This window comes from Salmo salar, chromosome 07, assembly GCF_965601325.2.
Source record: "Salmo salar chromosome 07, fSalSal1, whole genome shotgun sequence".
NCBI classification, from domain to species: domain Eukaryota; kingdom Metazoa; phylum Chordata; class Actinopteri; order Salmoniformes; family Salmonidae; genus Salmo; species Salmo salar.
This window is the reverse complement of record NC_138297.1, coordinates 61,054,764-61,076,597: the sequence shown is the minus strand read 5'-3', so window position 1 is coordinate 61,076,597 and position 21,834 is coordinate 61,054,764. Positions and strand designations below refer to the sequence as shown.

At 43.5% G+C, this 21,834-nt stretch overlaps 1 protein-coding gene across 1 annotated transcript; it reads left to right on the top strand.

The window, feature by feature from the left end:
- The first annotated feature begins 888 nt into the window (after window positions 1-888).
- Window positions 889-20,386, top strand: LOC106609744 (transcription factor E2F7). Its single transcript, XM_014208732.3, has 13 exons — window positions 889-1,117; window positions 1,720-1,812; window positions 2,691-2,981; window positions 3,363-3,522; window positions 4,218-4,466; window positions 5,755-5,913; window positions 7,786-7,923; window positions 8,384-8,569; window positions 9,435-9,522; window positions 10,687-11,056; window positions 16,255-16,456; window positions 16,885-17,207; window positions 18,284-20,386. Exons 2-13 carry the CDS (start codon window positions 1,720-1,722, stop codon window positions 18,437-18,439), a joined length of 2,415 nt encoding a protein of 804 aa, XP_014064207.2. The 5' UTR covers window positions 889-1,117; the 3' UTR covers window positions 18,440-20,386.
- The last annotated feature ends 1,448 nt before the right edge of the window (window positions 20,387-21,834 follow it).

Sequence of the window (21,834 nt, the reverse complement as noted above, 5' to 3'; positions counted from 1 at the left end):
ACTTTCCCTCAGTAAAGTAGCTATAAGCAAAGCCAGAGCTAGAAGGGGGGGGGGGGGGGGGGGGTTCAAGAGCAAGTGTTGCTTCAGAAAAAAAATGTGTGGGGCTGCTGGTGAGGTTTAGGAGGGGGATTATTTAAAATACTCCTTGAAGAGGCAGGGTTTCAGGTGCTCTGGGAAGATGCTATCTCTCTGAAAGCAGAGATATAGCATAGGCAACCAGGACCAATCAATAGCCAATTGTTCTCCATTGCTAATTTTGCACTGTTTACATTTACAATTCAATAACTGCTAATACATTAAATATCCAATCCCATGTACCTGAAAAACATTTTTTTTTTGCAAATAAATCAAGAATATGAATTATATATTATTTTTGTAAACCTACATTTTTCAAAGTAAACCGTCCTGAAATATTGGGCGGGGATGATGTGATAACCGGCTCGAGGGACAGGGAAAGCCTGAGGGCGGGACCCTGGGTATTGGACTCCTCACGTTACAACTTTTCGCGCGGTGTCACAGGTAGAATGAGCGCCACCCACTCCTGTCCCATCTGTTTCCCTGAACCATGCAAGCTAATTAGAGGGAACCGCAGTGGGTCCATAGTCAATACATGCAACAACAAGGCCTCTGTGATTAAGGTTATTAATAGGGTTTCTAAGTGCGCGGCTATGCCACTCAAACACCATGAACAGCAGCAGTCAAACTGAACAGCACGACTCCCAGTGAAGACCGCGCGGACTGCCCCGCCAAGAAATCTTTAGAGGCGTGGTTGTTGCCCCTTGCCTATTGGATAAATCAATTGTACGCGTCACAACATCAGGATGCTGATTGGCTCGACTGAGTGAAACTCATGAGAGCGCCAGAAAAAAATGCTTTAGCGGGTGTTTTTGGTTGCAGCTATTCCTGTTCAGTAATGCAATTCCAACACAAGTAACTTTAGCGGGACAGGAGAAGCTTTATAGCTGGATATTAGAAGAAAGCCCGCTTATTTAAGAAATGAAAGTTATGTTGATTTGAGTTAAACAACGTACCACCAGTAAGTCTGTGCAATTGGAGATACTGTACGTTGGTATTGACAACTTTATCTTCTTACGTTACGTAGGAAACGCTGAAGAAGGTGAGTAAATAATAATCACTAACGTTAGCTAGCCTAGCTACAGTAAGTTAGATGACAGCCAGCAGGTAAATAATGTAGCTAGGTATTTATGTATTAAGTAAATAGACAAATATGTTTTGTTTATTGATTAACAATGTATATACTATTTGTCTTGCAACCTGTTAGCTTTTAGCTAGCTAAGTGTCACGTTGAATGGATCAGTATTAATACTCAATTTGCCCCAAGAAAATACTTCCCAAGATTGCATCCTTTTTTGCAAAGTGTTTCCATTGTGTACTATAGCTACAATGTAGCTATTTATTGTGTATTCGTCTTGCCATCAGGACTTTTACAGTAGCAATATTCAGTATTGAACGTGTCAGAATTATATGTGATAGTAGATTGTTAGCTAGCTAGAGTCATCAGCTAACGTTAGGTGGGCTAAGGTCTTTGCGCCAAAATCTTCTGACCACTGGTATCTTATGGCCCTGTAATAGATCGATCTATTTGCTGCATTTGGCTATAGCAAAGTAGTGACTGAAATATAACTGTATGAAACTAAATAATGACCTTTCTGCACAGTTCATAGACAAATGAATATGTTCTGGCTAATTGTTTTTCAGATGGAAGTTGAATGTCTAGCTTTGAGAGATCTCACAAGTCCAAAGAAGAGCAAAGTAGACATGGAGGAAGTTGGAGGCAGAAATGATCAGAAGGTATGTTTTGATTCCAAGTCAAATGAACCCTTCAATTCCTTATTATTTATTATTCCTTATTGAAGAGACACTCAGAAACAATCTTCAGAGTCAATTCCTCCTTTCGTGAATTTGTAGCACCATTATATGACATGCCTGGAGTGTCTTGAAATAAGATTCTTTCTCACATTAACTAAATCGATCAATCAAATTGATTTATAAATCCCTTTTTTACATCAGCCGATGTCACAAAGTGCTGTACAGAAACCCAGCCTAAAACCCCAAACAGTAAGCAATGTAGATGTAGAAGCACGGTGGCTAGGAAAAACTCCCTAGGCCAGAACCTAGGAAGAAACCTAGAGAGGAACCAGACTCTGATGGGTGGCCAGTCGTCTTCTGGCTGTGCCGGGTGGAGATTCTAACAGTACATGGCCAAGATGTTCATAGATGACCAGCAGGGTCAGATAATAATAATCACAGTGGTTGTTGAGGGTGCAACAGGTCAGCACCTCAGGATTAAATGTCAGTTGGCTTTTCATAGCCAATCATTCAGAGTTAGAGACAGCAGGTGCGGTAGAGAGAGAGTCCAAAACAGCAGGTCTGGGACAGGTAGCACGTCCAGTGAACAGGTCAGGGTTCCATAGCCGCAGGCATAACAGTTGAAAGTGGAGCAGCAGCATGACCAGGTGGACTGGGGACAGCAAGGAGTCATCAGGCCAGGTAGCCCTGAGGCATGGTCCTAGGGCTGTGTGTGTGTAATAAACGATAATTAAAAAGTAAAAACCGTAGATAGTTATGCTTACGTTATTTATAATAAGTAGATCCGCCTACAAATGCACCACATTTCATATCACTCCGCCCCACTTAATCAAAGTTCATAACATTGTGCTCCTTCACAGGAGAACAGATGTGTAGAGCGAAGAAGAACCACCCCTCACAAGATGGACACCACTGCCACCATGCTGCTGTATGGCAGTAAGCCTCCTACCCCGGAACACCTCCATAGCACCCCTGTTAAGCCTTCTGAGCGGGGGGCACCTCCCCATGCGGACCCCTGGACCCCCACTGCCAACCTCAGGATGCTCATCAGTGCTGCCAGCCCTGACATCCGCGACAGAGAGATGAAGAAGGTGCTGTTTAGGCCCATTGAGAATGAGAGAGCAGTGGAGGAGGTGGATGGCCCGTGCCAGGTACCCTTTGACCACTCACCAACTGCACCCCAAATGGCTCTGGTCAACACTAGTCAACTGTATAGGGAATAGGATGCCATTTAGGACACTGTCACTGACCTATACTGAATTGATGGTGATGGCCGCCTTTGGGCAAGCATTTAGTATTGTGTTATGGGTAATTTGTATGGATTGAGGTTAGCAAAGGTTATGCCAGAAACTGCTGGTAGGATATGTTATCTTGAATATACAGTGACATTATCATCCTACTGTTGGATTTTATTATCATCTTCTAACTAATGGATTTATAGATGCTGGAATCTTAAAAGTATCATGCTGTAGTAAATTCTTACAATTCTAGACTCAATTACTTTCTTGACAATGCTTTGACTCTCTGATCAGTTTGATGTGGTGGACGAGGAGGAGGAAGAGGGGGAAAGGAAGCCCAGCAGGAAGCAGAAGAGCCTGGGCCTGCTGTGCCAGAAGTTCCTGGCCCTGTATCCGGACTATCCAACCTCTGACACCATCGGTATCTCATTGGATGAGGTGTCTACCAGCCTGGGTAAGAGCCAATGAATCCAGAGAGGGAGATTACAGCTACACCTGGGTCATGTTCATCAGGGCAAGCGATGTAAAATGTTTTGCAAATGTTTCAACAGTCCCTCTCTGTTTCAGTCCGTTAAATAATAAATGCCATTTAGCAGACGCTTTTATCTGAAGCAACTTAGTCATGCGTGATGACATTATACATATGGGCAGTACCGAGAATCGATCCCACTACCCTTGTGTTATAAGCATCATGCTCTCCCAACAGCTACAAATGACCCGCTGTCTTCCGTTTTATGACTAATGAACACGACCCGGCTCAGGGAGGCTGCCATAATTGGTAACCGCACAGAAAGGAAGACAATAATGGAAATAGCTCATAAAACGGATATTACATTAGCTATGTGAAATATCACGCACTATTGGATTTTGGAAACGGTTGCTATGGATACCTTCACGCAGAGCCCTCGTATCCCACTGTACCTTCCAGAATAGCACCAGGTTGTAGTATAAACCAAGCCATGTCTGAGACTATGAGGAAAGTCAAGATGCAGCCAGACATGATCTACTGCATCATTAAATCCTGTTGAGGTAACTTAGTTAGAGCTTTGTTAGTTAGAGCTTTGTTCTATAATCAGCTCACATAACAGAACACTGAAATCATGTTGCTGACCCCAGTCTGACCTGTCCCCGGTGTCTGTCTGTCTTTAGGGGTGGAGCGGCGGCGGATCTACGACATCGTAAACGTCCTGGAGTCTCTGATGATCGTGGGGCGCGTGGCTAAGAACCAGTACGTGTGGTACGGGCGGCGGCGCCTGGGGTCCACCCTGGCCGAGCTGCAGGGGATGGGCAGGCAGCAGCGCTACCACCTGCACATGGAGCAGGCCGGGGAGGGCGGTCACAGAGAGGGAGCCACCACACACACCCCAGAGGAGGGAGGGGAAGGAGACTCCAGCTGTGGTGAGAGCAGAGTAGGGGGAAATTGCCCCTAGACGCTGACCTTGGGTTAGTTTTACGTTGTCCTAAAGGGACAATCTGCGATTGCTACATCAGGGGCGGCTGATGGACACAGGGTTGAATTATAATTTGGGATGTGTGACTGAAGCTAGAAGTTTGGTGTCAATTATGCATGTATGTCAATGGGAGATTTGGAGTGCCTTCAATGATCCGTGTGCAACTCAAGTTTGGATTTGTTTGGATGGTTAAGGTTAGGATTGGGGGGGGAGCTTCTCACAACAGGTAATGGATCACTTCTACCATGTGTCGTTATTAGACAAACAGTCTGGTTAATTAACTTCAGCGGGTGTTTGGAGATTACTAGTTAATATGTGCCACATCAGAAGCTCAGCCGCCAAGCTTCGCTTCTGTCGCCATTCCTCTGCTGTCATCTCCCAGTTGTATTAGTGATCCATCACATTGACGAGGAGCGCTTGGTCATCACACACATTAACACAAAGAATCCCATCAGCCTTGATAAACCTGTGAGGCCCTGCCCCCTACCCTCGTCCCCATGACGATGAGGAATGCTTTCACTGCCTTGGGCTTAAAGGCAAATTATTAAAAACATTTATTTAACTAGGCAAGTTAGTTAAGAACAAATTATTATTTACAATGACGCCAAACCCTAACCCGGACGACGCTGGGCTGTGTGTTTCAACGTGGCTAACTAGGTAGCTGCATGTAGCTAGCTAACAGAATCCAAAGCTACTGTTCCCTAGAGAGGCAGTGGTTGCCATGGATCTGGCGTCCCCTCCTGCAGAACACTAGGCCTGCCACTTCCCGTCATAACGTGTCCCTTTGGTGTCACCCCAGGGAGAGGAGGGCAAGAGTCACTTTCTCTCACTGAATAAGGAATGTTGTCGTTCGTATTATGGTTCTGTTTGACAAGACCACCTGTTTGACAGGTAACTCAGGTCTTGAATCAAATTTCCATCGTTCTCTGTAACATGGACCATAAAGTATTATTATTATTATTATTATAGGAGGAGCGTGTGACATGCTGTAGGTCAGATTCAAACCCATGCTGACACTGGTATGTAACTGCTGTCGGGAGCACTAGGCACTAGACCATACAAGCCACTGCAACGTCCTATTCATTAGTGCACACCATCGCAAAACGTTTTGCAACGGAAAAGCGAAAACAAGTTCAGGTAGTTCCCTACCTGTTTCTGTCCATTTTCTTCCGTTTGCCACTTAGTGAATAGGACCCAGTATTCCCTTTAGCTTTGTTCTGCTTGTCTGTTTGCAGCGGCCGCCAGCACGAGGAAAGACAAGTCCCTACGCATCATGAGTCAGAAGTTTGTCATGCTCTTCCTGGTGTCCAGGACCCAGACGGTCACTCTGGACGTGGCCGCCAAAATCCTCATCGAGGAAAGCCAGGACCCCGCCAGCCACAGCAAGTACAAAAGTAAGCATCCTATTTACCTACATAGTGCACGACTTTTGACCAGAGCTCATAGGGATCTTGAGGGTTTTGCCGTGCAGTCAAAGAGCCTCTGACACAACATTAAGTCCAGGTAGCCCCTACCTGGTTCAGTCAGTTTCTTCCCTTTGATTTTATTTTATTTGCATCTCTTTTAGTCCCCATTTGGACTAATCTTCCAAGAGTCCTTAAACATTAAAATACAATTTATATACGAACACATTTTCACATATAACACACTATTACAAACATACATAATATACTAACATAATGAACCAATAAATACTCAATCTAAAAAATATTGATTCTTCATCTACTGTAATCCCACAACATTTCTGTGTATTATATTTAAATCGTTTTAAAATAATGTTTCAATTTATATATTGAAAGGTTTCTAGTTTGCTCAGTTAATTTATTCCATTTCTTTATTGCTCTAAATCGAAATGTTCTTTTGCCTATTTCTCTTTTCTGTCTGGATAACGCATAGATGGTGGACAATCTATTCCTAGTATTTACAGAATGTCTGTCTCTTACCAACTGATTACCGTTGTGAATAGAACTTGGCCGTTTTAAATGATGTATATTATGAAATAAAATAAGCATGTTTATTTCAATTATCTTGTCGATTGATGACCAACCAAGAACATTGCGTATGACTGCAACAGAAGAACCATATCTCCATCGTAAAACAATCCTTGCTGCTTTGTTCTGTGCATTCTGCAGCCTCCTAACTTCACTTGGTGATGCATTTCCCCAGACCACAGAACAGTAGTTCACCTGACTCTCAATTAATGCTTGTGTTATTTTCTTAAATTTTTTTCCTGCTAAATATTTAGCTATCCTTCTGATTATGCATGCTGTTTTAATATTTTTTTTACATAGATGAGTTATTTGAGACGACCATGATAAGCAGTTGTCTAGCTGCACTCCTAGTAGTTTGGTTTCTGCCACTTCTTCAATTTGTACTCCTCCCATACTTAATTGTATCCCATGCTGTTTTGGCCTTTTCCTAGTGGAATAGACCAACATAACTTTGGTTTTCTTGGTGTTTAAAACAAGTTTGTTCTGGCAAACCCACTCCCTGATATTCTCCAAATCTCCTTGTAAAGCTTGCTGTACCTGTTGAACCGATTGTCTTGCTGCATAAATTGTAGTATCATCTGCAAATATAGTAGCTTGATGTTCAGTTAATGTATATATTAAATAAAGAAGTGGCCCAAGGCAGCTGCCCTGAGGTATTCCACAGTTTAACACGAGGGGAAGAAAATGAACCATTGATATAGGTGGACTGTTTCCTGTCAGTTAGATATGACTGTACCCAATTCAATGCTACCTCCTTAAAACCATAATGCATTCATTTTGTACATTTATTTCATGTTCCACTAAATCAAATGCTACACTGAAATCTAAAAATAGTACACCCACAAACTTGCCATTATCCATAGCATTGAGCCACTGGTCAGTCATGTCAACCAATGCAGTGGTAGTGGAATGGTTTTTGCGATAAGCATGCTGATTGGCTGTAATCAGATCATTATTTTCCATGTTCTCCCATATTTGTCTACTCACAATACCCTCCAATATCTTACTGAGTGTAGGCCCCTTTGGGGCCTAATGATCACAACCCAGCCACCAAATAGCTGCAGGTTGAGTTTCCCCTAGTACAGGCCTAGGATCAACTTCCCCTCTAATAATCTTAACCTTAAACATTAGTGGGGAAGATGCAAAACTGACCCAAGATCAGCGTCTAGGGGCAACGTCACTGTACACCACAGATACCCCCAGATATCCCTCCCATTGGCCTTTTTACTGTGGTGTTAGATCAAAATGATTCATCTGATTAGAATCTGTCTTCAGCTAAGGTTCGGCGGCTGTATGACATCGCCAACGTCCTGACGAGTCTGGGATTGATCAAGAAGGTCCACGTCCGGGAGGAGAGGGGGAGGAAGCCTGCGTTCAAATGGATCGGCCCGGCAGACTTCCACAGCAGCCGTGGTAAGATTGAATTGAAATGATTTGGGTAGTGAATAATACAGCCAGATGTGGATCCCCAGAGGACAGCACTTAAAAGCATTCATTAAAACACCTTTCACAGTGGTCCTCGGTGGTAAAACAAATAACATCACTCCCATATTGGTTCAGAAGGGCATCAGCTCAGTACTTCATAGGGAGACTATCTATTAAACAATATTACAGTAAATGGAAATGGATTCATTATACATTTATAATGGAACTCTCTTCACTACTACTAAAACTAATCATTAACCTGTCTACTGACCAAGACTGGGATGAATTTCTCCTAGGCACAGATCTAGGATCAGCTTCCTCTCCTCCTATCCTAGCCTTAACTATTATTGTGGAAAATTTTAAACTGACCCAAGATCAGTGTCTAGGGGAAACTTCACCCTACTCCTACTGACACACAGAACTCACTGACCACTCTGTTTTTCAACAGAGGACTCTGAGGCTGTGGCGGCCATCGCTCTTCCGGAGGCCATCGCTCTTCCGGAGGCCATCGCTCTTCCGGGCGGCAGGAAACAGAAGCTGGCACGCCATGCCTCCTTCAGTGTGGTGCCCACCTCCGTGGCCAGCCAACGCCGCGTCAACTCGGCGCCCAGCAGCCCACGCAGAGAGGTCACGGGTAAGGAGTCAGGACAGACAGCTCACATCACAACTGGTTCCCAATGACTCAGTGGGTTAGAGCACATAGCTGTCAACTGTCAACCAACTACTAATCTGTTGATATACTAGGGTTACAGGTAGGGTTCAGACTTAGGATAAGGTTAGGGTTACAGGTAGGGTTCAGACTTAGGATAAGGTTAGGGTTACAGGTAGGGTTCAGACTTAGGATAAGGTTAGGGTTACAGGTCGGGTTCAGACTTAGGATAAGGTTAGGGTTACAGGTAGGGTTCAGACTTAGGATAAGGTTAGGGTTACAGGTCGGGTTCAGACTTAGGATAAGGTTAGGGTTACAGGTAGGGTTCAGATTTAGGATAAGGTTAGGGTTACAGGTAGGGTTCAGACTTAGGATAAGGTTAGGGTTACAGGTAGGGTTCAGACTTAGGATAAGGTTAGGGTTACAGGTAGGGTTCAGACTTAGGATAAGGTTAGGGTTACAGGTCGGGTTCAGACTTAGGATAAGGTTAGGGTTACAGGTAGGGTTCAGACTTAGGATAAGGTTAGGGTTACAGGTAGGGTTCAGACTTAGGATAAGGTTAGGGTTACAGGTAGGGTTCAGACTTAGGATAAGGTTAGGGTTACAGGTAGGGTTCAGACTTAGGATAAGGTTAGGGTTACAGGTCGGGTTCAGACTTAGGATAAGGTTAGGGTTACAGGTCGGGTTCAGACTTAGGATAAGGTTAGGGTTACAGGTAGGGTTCAGACTTAGGATAAGGTTAGGGTTACACCTAGTTAGCTGAACATCTACCAACCGTCTATTTGGGACCATTCAAATAAAGTAATACTTATAAATGTAATTAACTCACGTCTCCCTCGGTTCTGTCCAGGTCTGCTTCCCCAGTCAGTGGACTATTCCAGAAGGTGTGTGAGCAACAGCGCGGTGTGCCGGCTGCAGTTTGGAACCACTGTTACAGGGTAAGTAGAACACACACGGAAGGAGGCTCGCTCACACACACACACCAAACCCCCCAGGCTGCTACAAATCCTGTTCCTAATCACGCCATCACTTTTCATACGCCATCCAGTGGTAATAACCTTAGATTTACTGCAAACAATCTTCAACTTCTGTGTTGCATTTCATGATCTATTACACTGATGGCCAGCCTGTTGCCAAGGACTAGCTTGTTGGTTGAATGTAATGACACATCAGGTCCACTGGTATACTACAGGGCTGCCATGTGAATAAAATACTTTTAACCAGAGACCTATGGGAGCCCTATGTGCCCTGGTCAAAAGTAGTGCACTATATAGTGAATAGGGGGCCATTTGAGACACGTCCTATGTGGTGATTTAGTTGGAGCTCAGGAACAGGAAACTGGGCCCTTAGAGGAAGTGATGCGTGCAAATGACCAGCCCCAGAGGCTCCGACTTGGAGTTGTTAATAGGCCTGGCTGAAACTCTCCGCAAACTGTTATTGGTCCACGTCTCACAGTTCATTTCATTTCTAAAAGGTGGTTTTCGTAATGGTTCGCTTTCTGTTTTTACTCTTACCCTGGTGTTTGTTTAGGCTGGGTTTGACATGTTTTACATGAGTTGGCTGCAGTGTCTCCTGGTCCTCTCGGTTTCTGACCATTTCTACTAGGGATGTGGTGGCTATTTCACCGGTGGCCAAGCCACAGCCGTCTCAAGGCTGTTGCTGCTCTAAGTGTTTTTGGAGTGGGGGTGGAGGAGGGGAGGAGACGAGTAAAGATTGCTGGTTCCAAACTGCTGAGAGGGAGGGCTTTGTTGTTGTATTTTTTACAATTGAAATCTTGTCTGGCTAATAATGCACCGTCACCACTGTCTTGTGTTTCTGGCAAAAATATCATTTAAGGATTTTACTACTATATGTTTCTACATTCTAATGTCCTGTCTTTTTTTATAAACAGTATAATGCAGGGGTGTGAAACTCAGTTCTTCGAGGAACATGTCCGATTAAGACCTAGAGAGTTCCTAACTAATTCATATCATTCATTGGAGCGAAGACCTGCAGATACTCGGCCCCTCCAGGAAATGAATTTGACAGCCCTGCTACAGAGCATTTGCTTGGAGAGAATGACAGAAACATATGTCTAAGTTGGTTCCTCTCTGTCTTTGCAGTGTCTCCCACCCCAGCGGCAGACTTCAGAGCCCCACCCACAGTGACGGCAAGTCCCTGCTCTGCTCCCCGGGCCTAGCCCCCCTGGCCGTGCCCGTCCACCCAGAGGGTTCATACGTGGGACCCCTGTCCCCACAACCCCCAGCATTCTCCCCCCATCCCCACCACATGGCCTATCTACCCAGCCTGTCCCAGGCCTCGGTGGTCATGCTGTACGGAGGTCCGGCGGCGCAGGATGGGCTTGACCGCTTGACCACGGAAGTTCAAAGGTCACAGGGGTCAGGGTCCAGAGAGAGCATCCTGGGGAAGAGGAAGAAGGATGAAGGGGTGGAAGAGAAGAGGGAGTCGCCTGAGACGGAGCTATCTGAAAAGGTGAGTTTGTGGAGAAAGCGTGAAATCCACAGATGTACTGTGGATCTCTGATTGACAATAAGCCTGACACGCTTCAGGTAGTCGTTGTCCATGTTTCCACACTGTACCTAGGATCAACTCTGACCTTAGATCACTGTAGATCATCCTCCTGCTAGACCAATCACAGTAATGTATGATCCATATTTAAAGGGGAAGTTCAGTGTTTTACTACATAACGATAGAGGGTTCCTCACCCTGAAAGTTGTGAAAAACTAAACTTCCCCTTTTAATTAGAAGCGTGGTGATTTGACAACCGACAAGACAGGTCAGGGAGAGCGACGCTTCATACTGTAATGTCTCAGGCCTAGATTCAATCAGATCAAGCGTTAACGGGCGATAGTGGACACCCTCATAGCTGATGTTTTGGCGGTGTCGGAGGTGGAACTGCGACACCGCGTCCCACTCACGTTAAAGTTCAGAAGGAGAAAGTGTAGGCTACATCGACATAATGACGAGTTCTATCAGTGTTCAATCTTGTAAACGAGGCTGCATGGGATTCTCATAATGCGACTCCGTGCAGCCAATGGCAATGTCCACTTTAGGTATAGTGATGTGAGCTGCTTGTGGATTTGACAGCTCTAACGCAGTTCCACCTCAGACACCGCCAAAACAATCTCTATGCCAATGTCACATAAAGCAGATCTGATTGAATAGAACCCTCAGTCTTAATAACACACTGGTTTCCAAGGTGACCAGTACACTCTTTATGCATTGTTAATAATGAGCTTCCCAATGATGCCCTTTTGTTATTTATAAGAGTGACTCACACACTGATACGACTGCTGGGAAGTCACACACACACAGAACTGCCTGTCTGCCTGGACACTCCAGTTAGACCCACTAACGATCACAGTACATAACCTTGTCCTCTGTTGGTTTCATTCAACATGTGTACTGGAAGTATCTGTGTTGCTTCCTATATGGCACCCTATTTGCTATATAGTGCACTACTTTAGACCAGGGTATTTAGGGAATAGGGTGCCACTTGGGACTTAGTCCTGATCTTGTGAGGGGGGGGGGATTACCAAATAGTTTGTTCACGTTTGGTAATGTTTTCTCCAAGGAGGGGAGTTTCATTTTCCTCCACGTCTGTGTCCCAAATGACACCCTGTTCCCTATGGGCCGTGACCAAAAGTAGTGCACTATATAGGGAATGGGGTGCCATTTGAGAAGCAGCCCATGATTTTGTGAGGTTCATTACATGTGAAGGTGAAAGACATAACTCAGAAGAATGTGCTGTTTATGTTCAGAGATCTCTTCATAATGAAAAGAGGTTTCCTCCAAAGTTGCTTAGCAACATTATACTGATTGATTAGAGAATCGAGAGCTTCTGATGATGATATGAAGACATTGAAGTAGTAGAGGACATGATGATGATATGAAGACATTGAAGTAGTAGAGGACATGATGATATGAAGACATTGAAGTAGTAGAGGACAGTATGATGATATGAAGACATTGAAGTAGTAGAGGACATGATGATATGAGGACATTGAAGTAGTAGAGGACATGATGATGATATGAAGACATTGAAGTAGTAGAGGACATGATGATGATATGAAGACATTGAAGTAGTAGAGGACATGATGATATGAAGACATTGAAGTAGTAGAGGACATGATGATATGAAGACATTGAAGTAGTAGAGGACATTATGAAGACATTGAAGTAGTAGAGGACATGATGATATGAAGATATTGAAGTAGTAGAGGACATGATGATGATATGAAGACATTGAAGTAGTAGAGGACATTATGAAGACATTGAAGTAGTAGAGGACATTATGAAGACATTGAAGTAGTAGAGGACATGATGATGATATGAAGACATTGAAGTAGTAGAGGACATGATGATATGAAGACATTGAAGTAGTAGAGGACATGATGATATGAAGACATTGAAGTAGTAGAGGACATTATGATATGAAGACATTGAAGTAGTAGAGGACAGTATGAAGACATTGAAGTAGTAGAGGACAGTATGATGATATGAAGACATTAAAGTAGTAGAGGACATAATGATATGAAGACATTGAAGTAGTAGAGGACATGATGATGATATGAAGACATTGAAGTAGTAGAGGACATGATGATGATATGAAGACATTGAAGTAGTAGAGGACAGTATGATGATATGAAGACATTGAAGTAGTAGAGGACAGTATGAAGACATTGAAGTAGTAGAGGACATGATGATATGAAGACATTGAAGTAGTAGAGGACATGATGATATGAAGACATTGAAGTAGTAGAGGACATTATGATATGAAGACATTGAAGTAGTAGAGGACAGTATGAAGACATTGAAGTAGTAGAGGACAGTATGATGATATGAAGACATTGAAGTAGTAGAGGACATGATGATGATATGAAGACATTGAAGTAGTAGAGGACATGATGATGATATGAAGACATTGAAGTAGTAGAGGACATGATGATGATATGAAGACATTGAAGTAGTAGAGGACATGATGATATGAGGACATTGAAGTAGTAGAGGACATGATGATATGAAGACATTGAAGTAGTAGAGGACATGATGATATGAAGACATTGAAGTAGTAGAGGACATGATGATATGAAGATATTGAAGTAGTAGAGGACATGATGATATGAAGACATTGAAGTAGTAGAGGACAGTATTATGATATGAAGACATTGAAGTAGTAGAGAACATGATGATGATATGAAGACATTGAAGTAGTAGAGGACATGATGATGATATGAAGACATTGAAGTAGTAGAGGACAGTATTATGATATGAAGACATTGAAGTAGTAGAGGACATGATGATGATATGAAGACATTGAAGTAGTAGAGGACATGATGATGATATGAAGACATTGAAGTAGTAGAGGACAGTATGATGATATGAAGACATTGAAGTAGTAGAGGACAGTATGATGATATGAAGACATTGAAGTAGTAGAGGACAGTATGATGATATGAAGACATTGAAGTAGTAGAGGACAGTATGATGATATGAAGACATTGAAGTAGTAGAGGACATGATGATGATATGAAGACATTGAAGTAGTAGAGGACATGATGATATGAAGATATTGAAGTAGTAGAGGATATGATATGAAGACATTGACGTAGTAGAGGACAGTATGAAGACATTGTAGTAGAGGACAGTATGAAGACATTGTAGTAGAGGACATTATGAAGACATTGTTGTAGAGGACATTATGAAGACATTGAAGTAGTAGAGGACATTATGAAGACATTGAAGTAGTAGAGGACATTATGAAGACATTGAAGTAGTAGAGGACATTATGAAGACATTGAAGTAGTAGAGGACAGTATGAAGACATTGAAGTAGTAGAGGACAACATTATTTCAGTATATTTCATCATACATTCTGTGATTTAATTCAGAAAATGCAGAAAATCTTGTTAATGATTTCCGAAAGCGAAGCATTGAATTAAAATCTGAATCACGGCATGCTCACTGACTTGGATAAAAGTATTCCAAGTTGTAATTAAACAAAATGGCATTATCGTTTTGGTGATGTATGGGATATTTGTACAAAACCCCAGACTATTAATCTCAGCCTCTCACTTCTATTCAAATTGAGGAGCTAGAGAAGTCATGGTAGGTGTGCTCAAATCCACACAGTATTTCTTACCTACCAGAAGTCTAGTACATTCACCTGAAGCAGTCACAAAATCCTCTGCAGTGTAAGCATAGCATTTCACATTACTTATGCTTGAAAAATTAGCAAAACAGAGATATCATTTTTGTAGTTGAGCCATGCAATTTCATGGCTCATTATCTGAGAAGGAAATATGATCAAAGCTCATCGTAAATTAATTATGGGATGCACCAGGGAGCGCTGCAGCATTGGGCTGTGGGAGGGTCATATTAAAAACTGAAGAATAGGAGCTGATCGTGGACTACAGGAAAAGGCGGGCCGAACAGGCCCCCATTAAGTGGGTCAAGAGCTTCAAGTGCCTTGGTGTCCACATCACCAACAAACTATCATGGTCCGAACACACCAAGACAGTCGTGAAGAGGGCACAACAAAACCTTTTCCTCCTCAGGAGACTGAAAAGATTTGGCATGGGTCCCCAGATCCTCAAAAGGTTCTACAGCTGCACCATCAAGAGCATCCTGACCGGTTGCATCACCGCCTGGTATGGCAACTGCTCAGCACCATCAAGAGCATCCTGACCGGTTGCATCACCGCCTGGTATGGCAACTGCTCCGCATCTGACCGTAAGGCGCTACAGAGGGTAGTGCGAACGGCCCAGTACATCACTGGGGCCAAGCTTCCTGCCATCCAGAACCTATATACTAGGTGGTGTCAGAGGAAAGCCCCAAAAATTGTCAGAGACTCCAGTCACCCAAGTCATAGACTGTTTTCTCTGCTACCGCACGGCAAGCGGTACCGGAGAGCCAAGTCTAGGACCAAAAGGCTCCTTAACAGCTTCTACCCCCAAGCCATAAGACTGCTCAACAATTAATCAAATGGCCACAGGACTATTTACATTGACCCCCCTTTGTACACTGCTGCTACTTGCTGTTTGTTATCTATGCATAGTCACTTCACCCCCACCTACATGTACAAATTACCTCGACTAACCTGTACCCCCGGACATTAACTAGGGAACCGGGACCTCCTGTATATAGCCTCGTTATTGTTATTTTATTCTTCTTCTTGGACTGCACTGTTGATTAAGGGCTTGTAAGTAAGCATTTCACAGTAAGGTCTACACTTGTTGTACTCGACGCATGTGACAAATAAAGTTTGATTTGATCTTCCTTTTCACAGGCATCAGGCTCCAGGGGGAAGTTTCCCTACACTCTTAGAAAAAAAGGTGCCATCTAGAACCTTATAGGGTTCTGCGGGCTATACCCGTACAGAGAGTTCTACCGGGAACAAAAAAGGGCTGTAACGCGAACCAAAAAGGGTCATACCGGGAACCAAAAAGGGTCATACTGGGAACCAAAAAGGGTTCTCCTATGGGGACAGCTGAAGAACCCTTTTGGAACCCTTTTTTCTAAGAGTGTAGGTACATTTCTAGGATCAGCTTCCCCTCCCTCAATCCTAACCTTAATTATTAGTGGGGAAAATACAAAACTGACCCAAGATCAGCGTCTAGGGGAAACTTCACCCTACTCCTCTCAACATGTCCCTTGTTTTTCTTTTCCTAGAGGAGTGTGGAGGGAAGGAGTATGGAGGGAAACAGCTTGCAGATGACCACCAGCCCAAGGACCAGCTCCCTAGAGCACCCAGGGGGACTAGCCAGGGAAGAGGCCCCATTGAGAGTCCTCAGAGACGGGGAGGTGGGCAGACAGAGCCCCCACAACAACCTGGTCCAGCCTTCACACTACCTCTATGTGCCTAACTCTGCAGGTATGCTATGTTAAAAACAACTCGGTGCCAGTCAGTCAGTGTTGCAGTGTTGCTCAGTTAATGTCTCTCATTATCCACACTACCATCATTTTTTTTGTATGTGTGTCTGAAACATGACCTTCGACTCTGTGCCAGGATGGATATTGGACTGTACAGGTAGTGCTGATAGACTTGTTGTAAGGTCTACTTAGGACCAGTGTCCTTAACGTAGTGACCTCAGTCCCATGTAGGGATTTGTAGTCTTTCAAGGATAAAAGCATTGTGAGTGATGATCACACCTATTTTTCTAGAGGTTCTTGTGATTTTTGGCTGCACCTCGTCTCCTGTTGGTTGAAGTGATGTCCACTCCCCCTCCTAGTGCACTAAATAGGGAATAGAGTGCCATTTTTCACAGATGACTCATCCTCACTCGCCCCTCTCCCCTCCAGGTCTCAACTTCCTCCTCTCTGCTGGTCAGACGACAGGCGGCCTGACTCTACCTGCTGGCACCCTGCCCTATGTCCTCGTGTCCTCCTCCACCCTCTCCCCCTACCCGCGCATGGCCAACAGGGGCGATGCCAATCTCAATTTCAACATGTCCGCCATGATGTCCCCCGCCTGCTTCGTGGTGGGATCCGCCGGGCCCTACGCAGTGGCCCCGGAGTTCAATGGGGTGGCAGTGGCCCCGGCCCTCTCCTGTCCAGAGCAGCACAGGCTGTTCTCCAGTCCAGAGTCCAGGCCGCCTCTGACCTTCATCCAGACAGAGACACAGGTGAGACAGGCAGGAAGACAGACAGGCAGGCAGGCAGGAAGACAGGCAGGCAGGCAGGAAGACAGGCAGGCAGGAAGACAGGCAGGCAGGAAGACAGGCAGGCAGGAAGACAGGCAGGCAGGAAGACAGGCAGGCAGGAAGACAGACAGGCAGGAAGACAGACAGACAGACAGTGCCTTAACCACTTGACATGGATCAGATTATAGTTGGAAAGCAGTTAAATCCAGTCACATGATGTATGAACTTTTGTGTAGCAGACAAACACTGGAAATGCCACCGTCAAACTCCATTTATCATGTTTAACTACTCCACAGTAGTTCAGCTTTTGTTTGTTTTAAAAAGATTATCCCCGAAAATGAAAATATAGCTTTTTCCACCTCGGTAGAGTTCATGAATCATTTGGTCGTTAAAAGACAATTAAACTCCCCAACATAGCTCTGATGACGTCGTCGCTCTGATGACGTCGTCGCTCTGTGCCTCGAGAAGACACTTCTCAGACTCCGGGTGCATCCCAACTTGGACTCTATTCCCTATAGCTATAACTCACTACTTTTGACCAGAGCCCATAGGACTTTTGTCTAAAGTAGTGCATTTTGTAGGGAATAGGGTACCATTTGGGACACAGACTCCCTCGTTAGACTTTCGGCGCCAAATGAAGGGACATTATTAATGATTGGACGAGCCGACGTGTACATCCGTAACAAATGAATCAGCCATGTACACGGTCTCCCATTCCTGCTATGCACTCCCTCTCCTAACATTGATGGAATGAAGACTGATACAAGTGGTCCGTTTCCAAATTGAGGTTGTTCTCTTGCTCTGCTTAGAAATGCATCGCTGTGTTTCGCAGTGGCCCCGTTCAAGCTGAAATGTATCCTTGTTGTTTCTTAGAATTTAATTGAGTGGTATTTTATAAGGCTGGTATTTGGAAGAGGGGTGAGGGGTAGATGGAATACTGTCACAGTGATACTCTACTGCCAGAGTTGATTATTCATCTGGAGTGAGATGCTCGGCAGATGCAGCGTTCCTTAAACTGTGTGGTTTCAGGGCCTCCCTCTCTTGTCTCTCCTCCACAGACACCACAGACTCCCAAGGAGGCGACAGCTGGCGGTGGCTCCAAGGCCTTCTTCCAGACGCCGGGGACCCTGGGAACGGCCACCACAAACCCCGTGGTCCGCCGACGAGGCTCCGCCCAGAGGAGGCTGGACATCGGCCAACCACTGACCAATTAGAAGTCTGGGGACCTTTAGAGTGGGCGTGGCTGTTAGTTATAACCTGAAAGGCTGCCTATTGGCCCGAGAGGAATGGACAAATGTTGCTCTCCGGCTAAACGTGCTCTGACTGCGCTAGCTTTGGCTTTACTCCCCACGCACTGACTCTCAGGGTATCTTTTCTGTATGACCTAACTGTTGCTTTCATACCACTGGTGCTTCGCCTTATTACTAGTGAATGAATGCTAGTCTATACGATACCTCCTTTAAGTGCCTCATCATGTAGGGTGAAGTTGCCCCTAGACTGATTTTGGGCCAGTTTGCATTTTCCCCACTAATGGTTAAGGTTAGGATTGGGGGAAGCTGATCGTAGGGGAAACTTCACCCTCGAGTTCCTCATGATTGGACTGTAGGACACCGATAACTATCAGAGGACTCAGGGAAGCAGTGTTGTCTTTTGTTTTAGTGCCCTCCTGTGGTGGGAGTTACATACCACTCATATTTATTTTTGTAGTCCATCTTCCATAGAAAGATTGAGCTACCTTGGTAATCGCTCCACCCATGACTTTATTATATCCCAACGTTATTTATATATTAGCTAATATATCTGTTGAGTATTGGGACTGTTGAGTTACAATTCTGATGATGTTACTCTACTTTTAGCACTAAGAATCTACGTCTGATTTTTGAGAGTTTCGCTGGCTCCGTAGGGATTCGGTAAAAACGGTATCCGTAGGAAAAGGGAAAACAGTTGATCATAGGTGAATGATATCTGTGGAAAGGTTTCCCATGATGACATTTCAGAAACTGGTGTTGGTAATAAGTCACGATGTGGAAGAGATATCGATACGTTTACGGCTTCTCGGTTGCACTTCTAGCGTGTAACTGACCTGGCTCTAAGAGGTTTAAAAAACACTGGTTTTCACTGTGCAAATTAGGTCTTAACTTAAAGGAAACTTCACCCAAAAACTATCTTTTGCTATGTGTTTCATTAGTCCATTGTTGATGTAGTCCAAAAATGTTTTGGGTGGAGTTTTCCTTTAAGCAGTCACAGCAACACATTGGTGAGCTTAAGGCCTACAAAATGGCTGCCAGGGTTTTTGGTACAAAGACTGGCATCTTGGCCACTCCAAAGGGTTATGTATTTTTACAACACTAATGTGGTTTACAGGTTTCCAGTTGTTGGGCTTTAAGGATGACACCAAATACCAGCATAGCTCTCTGTCAATGTGCTTACGCCACCGCATGCAAGGTGAAAACGAAATGTGAAATGATTTGATGATGTTACGAGATACTTGAATTACTTAGTTATCCAGGGGTATATACTGGAGACTAGAGTGAAATATCGAAGTACTGTTTTTAATGCATTAAATGACGTGCATTAGAGTTTGGCCTCTGGAATATTTTGGGGGGGGAGTAATTGAGGAAAAGTTACATTACACCAAAGGGTGCTGATCATCTACTTGAACTGTAGAACACAGGAGGTTGGTGGCACCTTAATTAAAGAGGACGGGCTCATGGTAATAACTGGAGTGGAATCAGTGGAATGGTATCAAATACAGCACACATGGTTTCCAGGTGTTTGATACCATTCCATTTGCTCTGTTCTGGTCATTATTATGAGCCGTCCTCCCCTCAGCAGCCTCCACTGCTGTAGATGTTGTTCATGTACAGAAATATTTCTTTTTTTTAAACCAGTAATTATTTTTGTATATTGTATTCATATGTTTTTAATTATTACTTCAAAACCTTGAAATGTTTAATTTAATGCTGCTTCTTATCATTAAATAATAATTGCACTGCTAGTTTCTGTAGTTATCCGTCCGCTGCTTTGTAGGAAACCTTTTGTAACATTACAACACATTGTTATTTTCACGGTGCTTACTACTAGCTGTATGTATGTTATGGGACAAAACAGTTTCTTTCTCTAGACATCCACAACCTTTGTAATAAAAAAGTGAAAATGTCCAGCTGCGTTTTGTGTTGTCTTCATAGAAATGCAAGTGATATGAGCAACTCGTTGTATTTCTCACAAATAGATTTTGCACAGGTAAATCTAGTGTTGTACATCTAGCTCTGAGAAATGACACTTCTTTTTGTCAAATTACAACATATTTAGCCACAGGTTGTTGTACTACACAATATAGTGAATAAGGCACTGGCACTTGGCTGCCATTGAAGGAACTGACCAATAGATGGCAGTAGATCACTCATAAAGAAACGGTGTGCTCCCATATATAAAGGCCCTGAATGAACACTTGCATTCTTCCTTTCTCTGAAGTATTCACTAGTCTGACATGGACATGCCTGGACTGGTCATCTATCAGATCACGTTAATTATTCTAACAGGGCCAACGACCTCTCTAAATCCAATCAAAGCTGTCATAATAGAGGTCAGAGGTCAGGCAAACACATCCTGTCAGTGTGACTGCAGACCAATCCGGTATTTTATTACAGGTGTAATAAACCTGGTGGGTTGCTGCCCATAGGTTCGGTTCGGGCTTAGGCCTTGTACGTATTTACGACATCATAAACATCTGTAGATTAATCAACGGCATAAGCTGGTAGTGGCCAGGCATTCAAAAATAAATATTTAACAGCCAATGACGTCCAGTTAAGTATAACGTACTGGTATTCTCCTCCTGAAGGTACTAAACCATACACAAATACACAATTCTTCAACTAGGAGAACAGACTAGACTGTCATGTCTGGGCTCTTATTTCATTCATAATTGATATTAGAGAATGCTGAGTGAATTGCTCAGCCTTAGACAAACATGAATCAAAAGTCTCTGTTTAGACTTCAGATAACCATATTGATATCTGTGGTGTTTGATATGAAAAATGTATTACAATATCAGTCCTGAAGTCATCTTTCTCCATCCAAGAAGATCATGATTGCGTCACAATGACGTGTTCTGCTATAGTTGGAATAGCTGCAATAGAGTAGCAGGCCAGCATCTGTCTGGAGGAAACAAGCAACATACATGACTTCTAGCCAAGTTACACGGGCCTCAGCTAACACTTTATTTAGTCATACTGGGACATTTTCAACTACATGGCCAACAATTATGCAGTTCTTTGGAAGACAAGAAGAATGAATTTGTTCTAGCGATTGTGGAGAGAAAATTATTATTTTTCTCTGTTTTGTTTGCAATGTAAAAATAGAAACGGTACAATGGTGATTGTGATATATAAAAGGTAGATCACTATTGATTTTGTTTTCATTGATTTTGTTAACTTGTACAAGAAACAAAGAACAAGAACAAGAATCAGTGATTCTAGTTCTATGGTGATGTAATGTGATTATAGTTCCATGGTGATGTAATGTGATTGTAGTTCAATGGTGATGTAATGTGATTATAGTTCTATGGTGATCTAATGTGATTCTAGTTCTATGGTGAAATAATGTGATT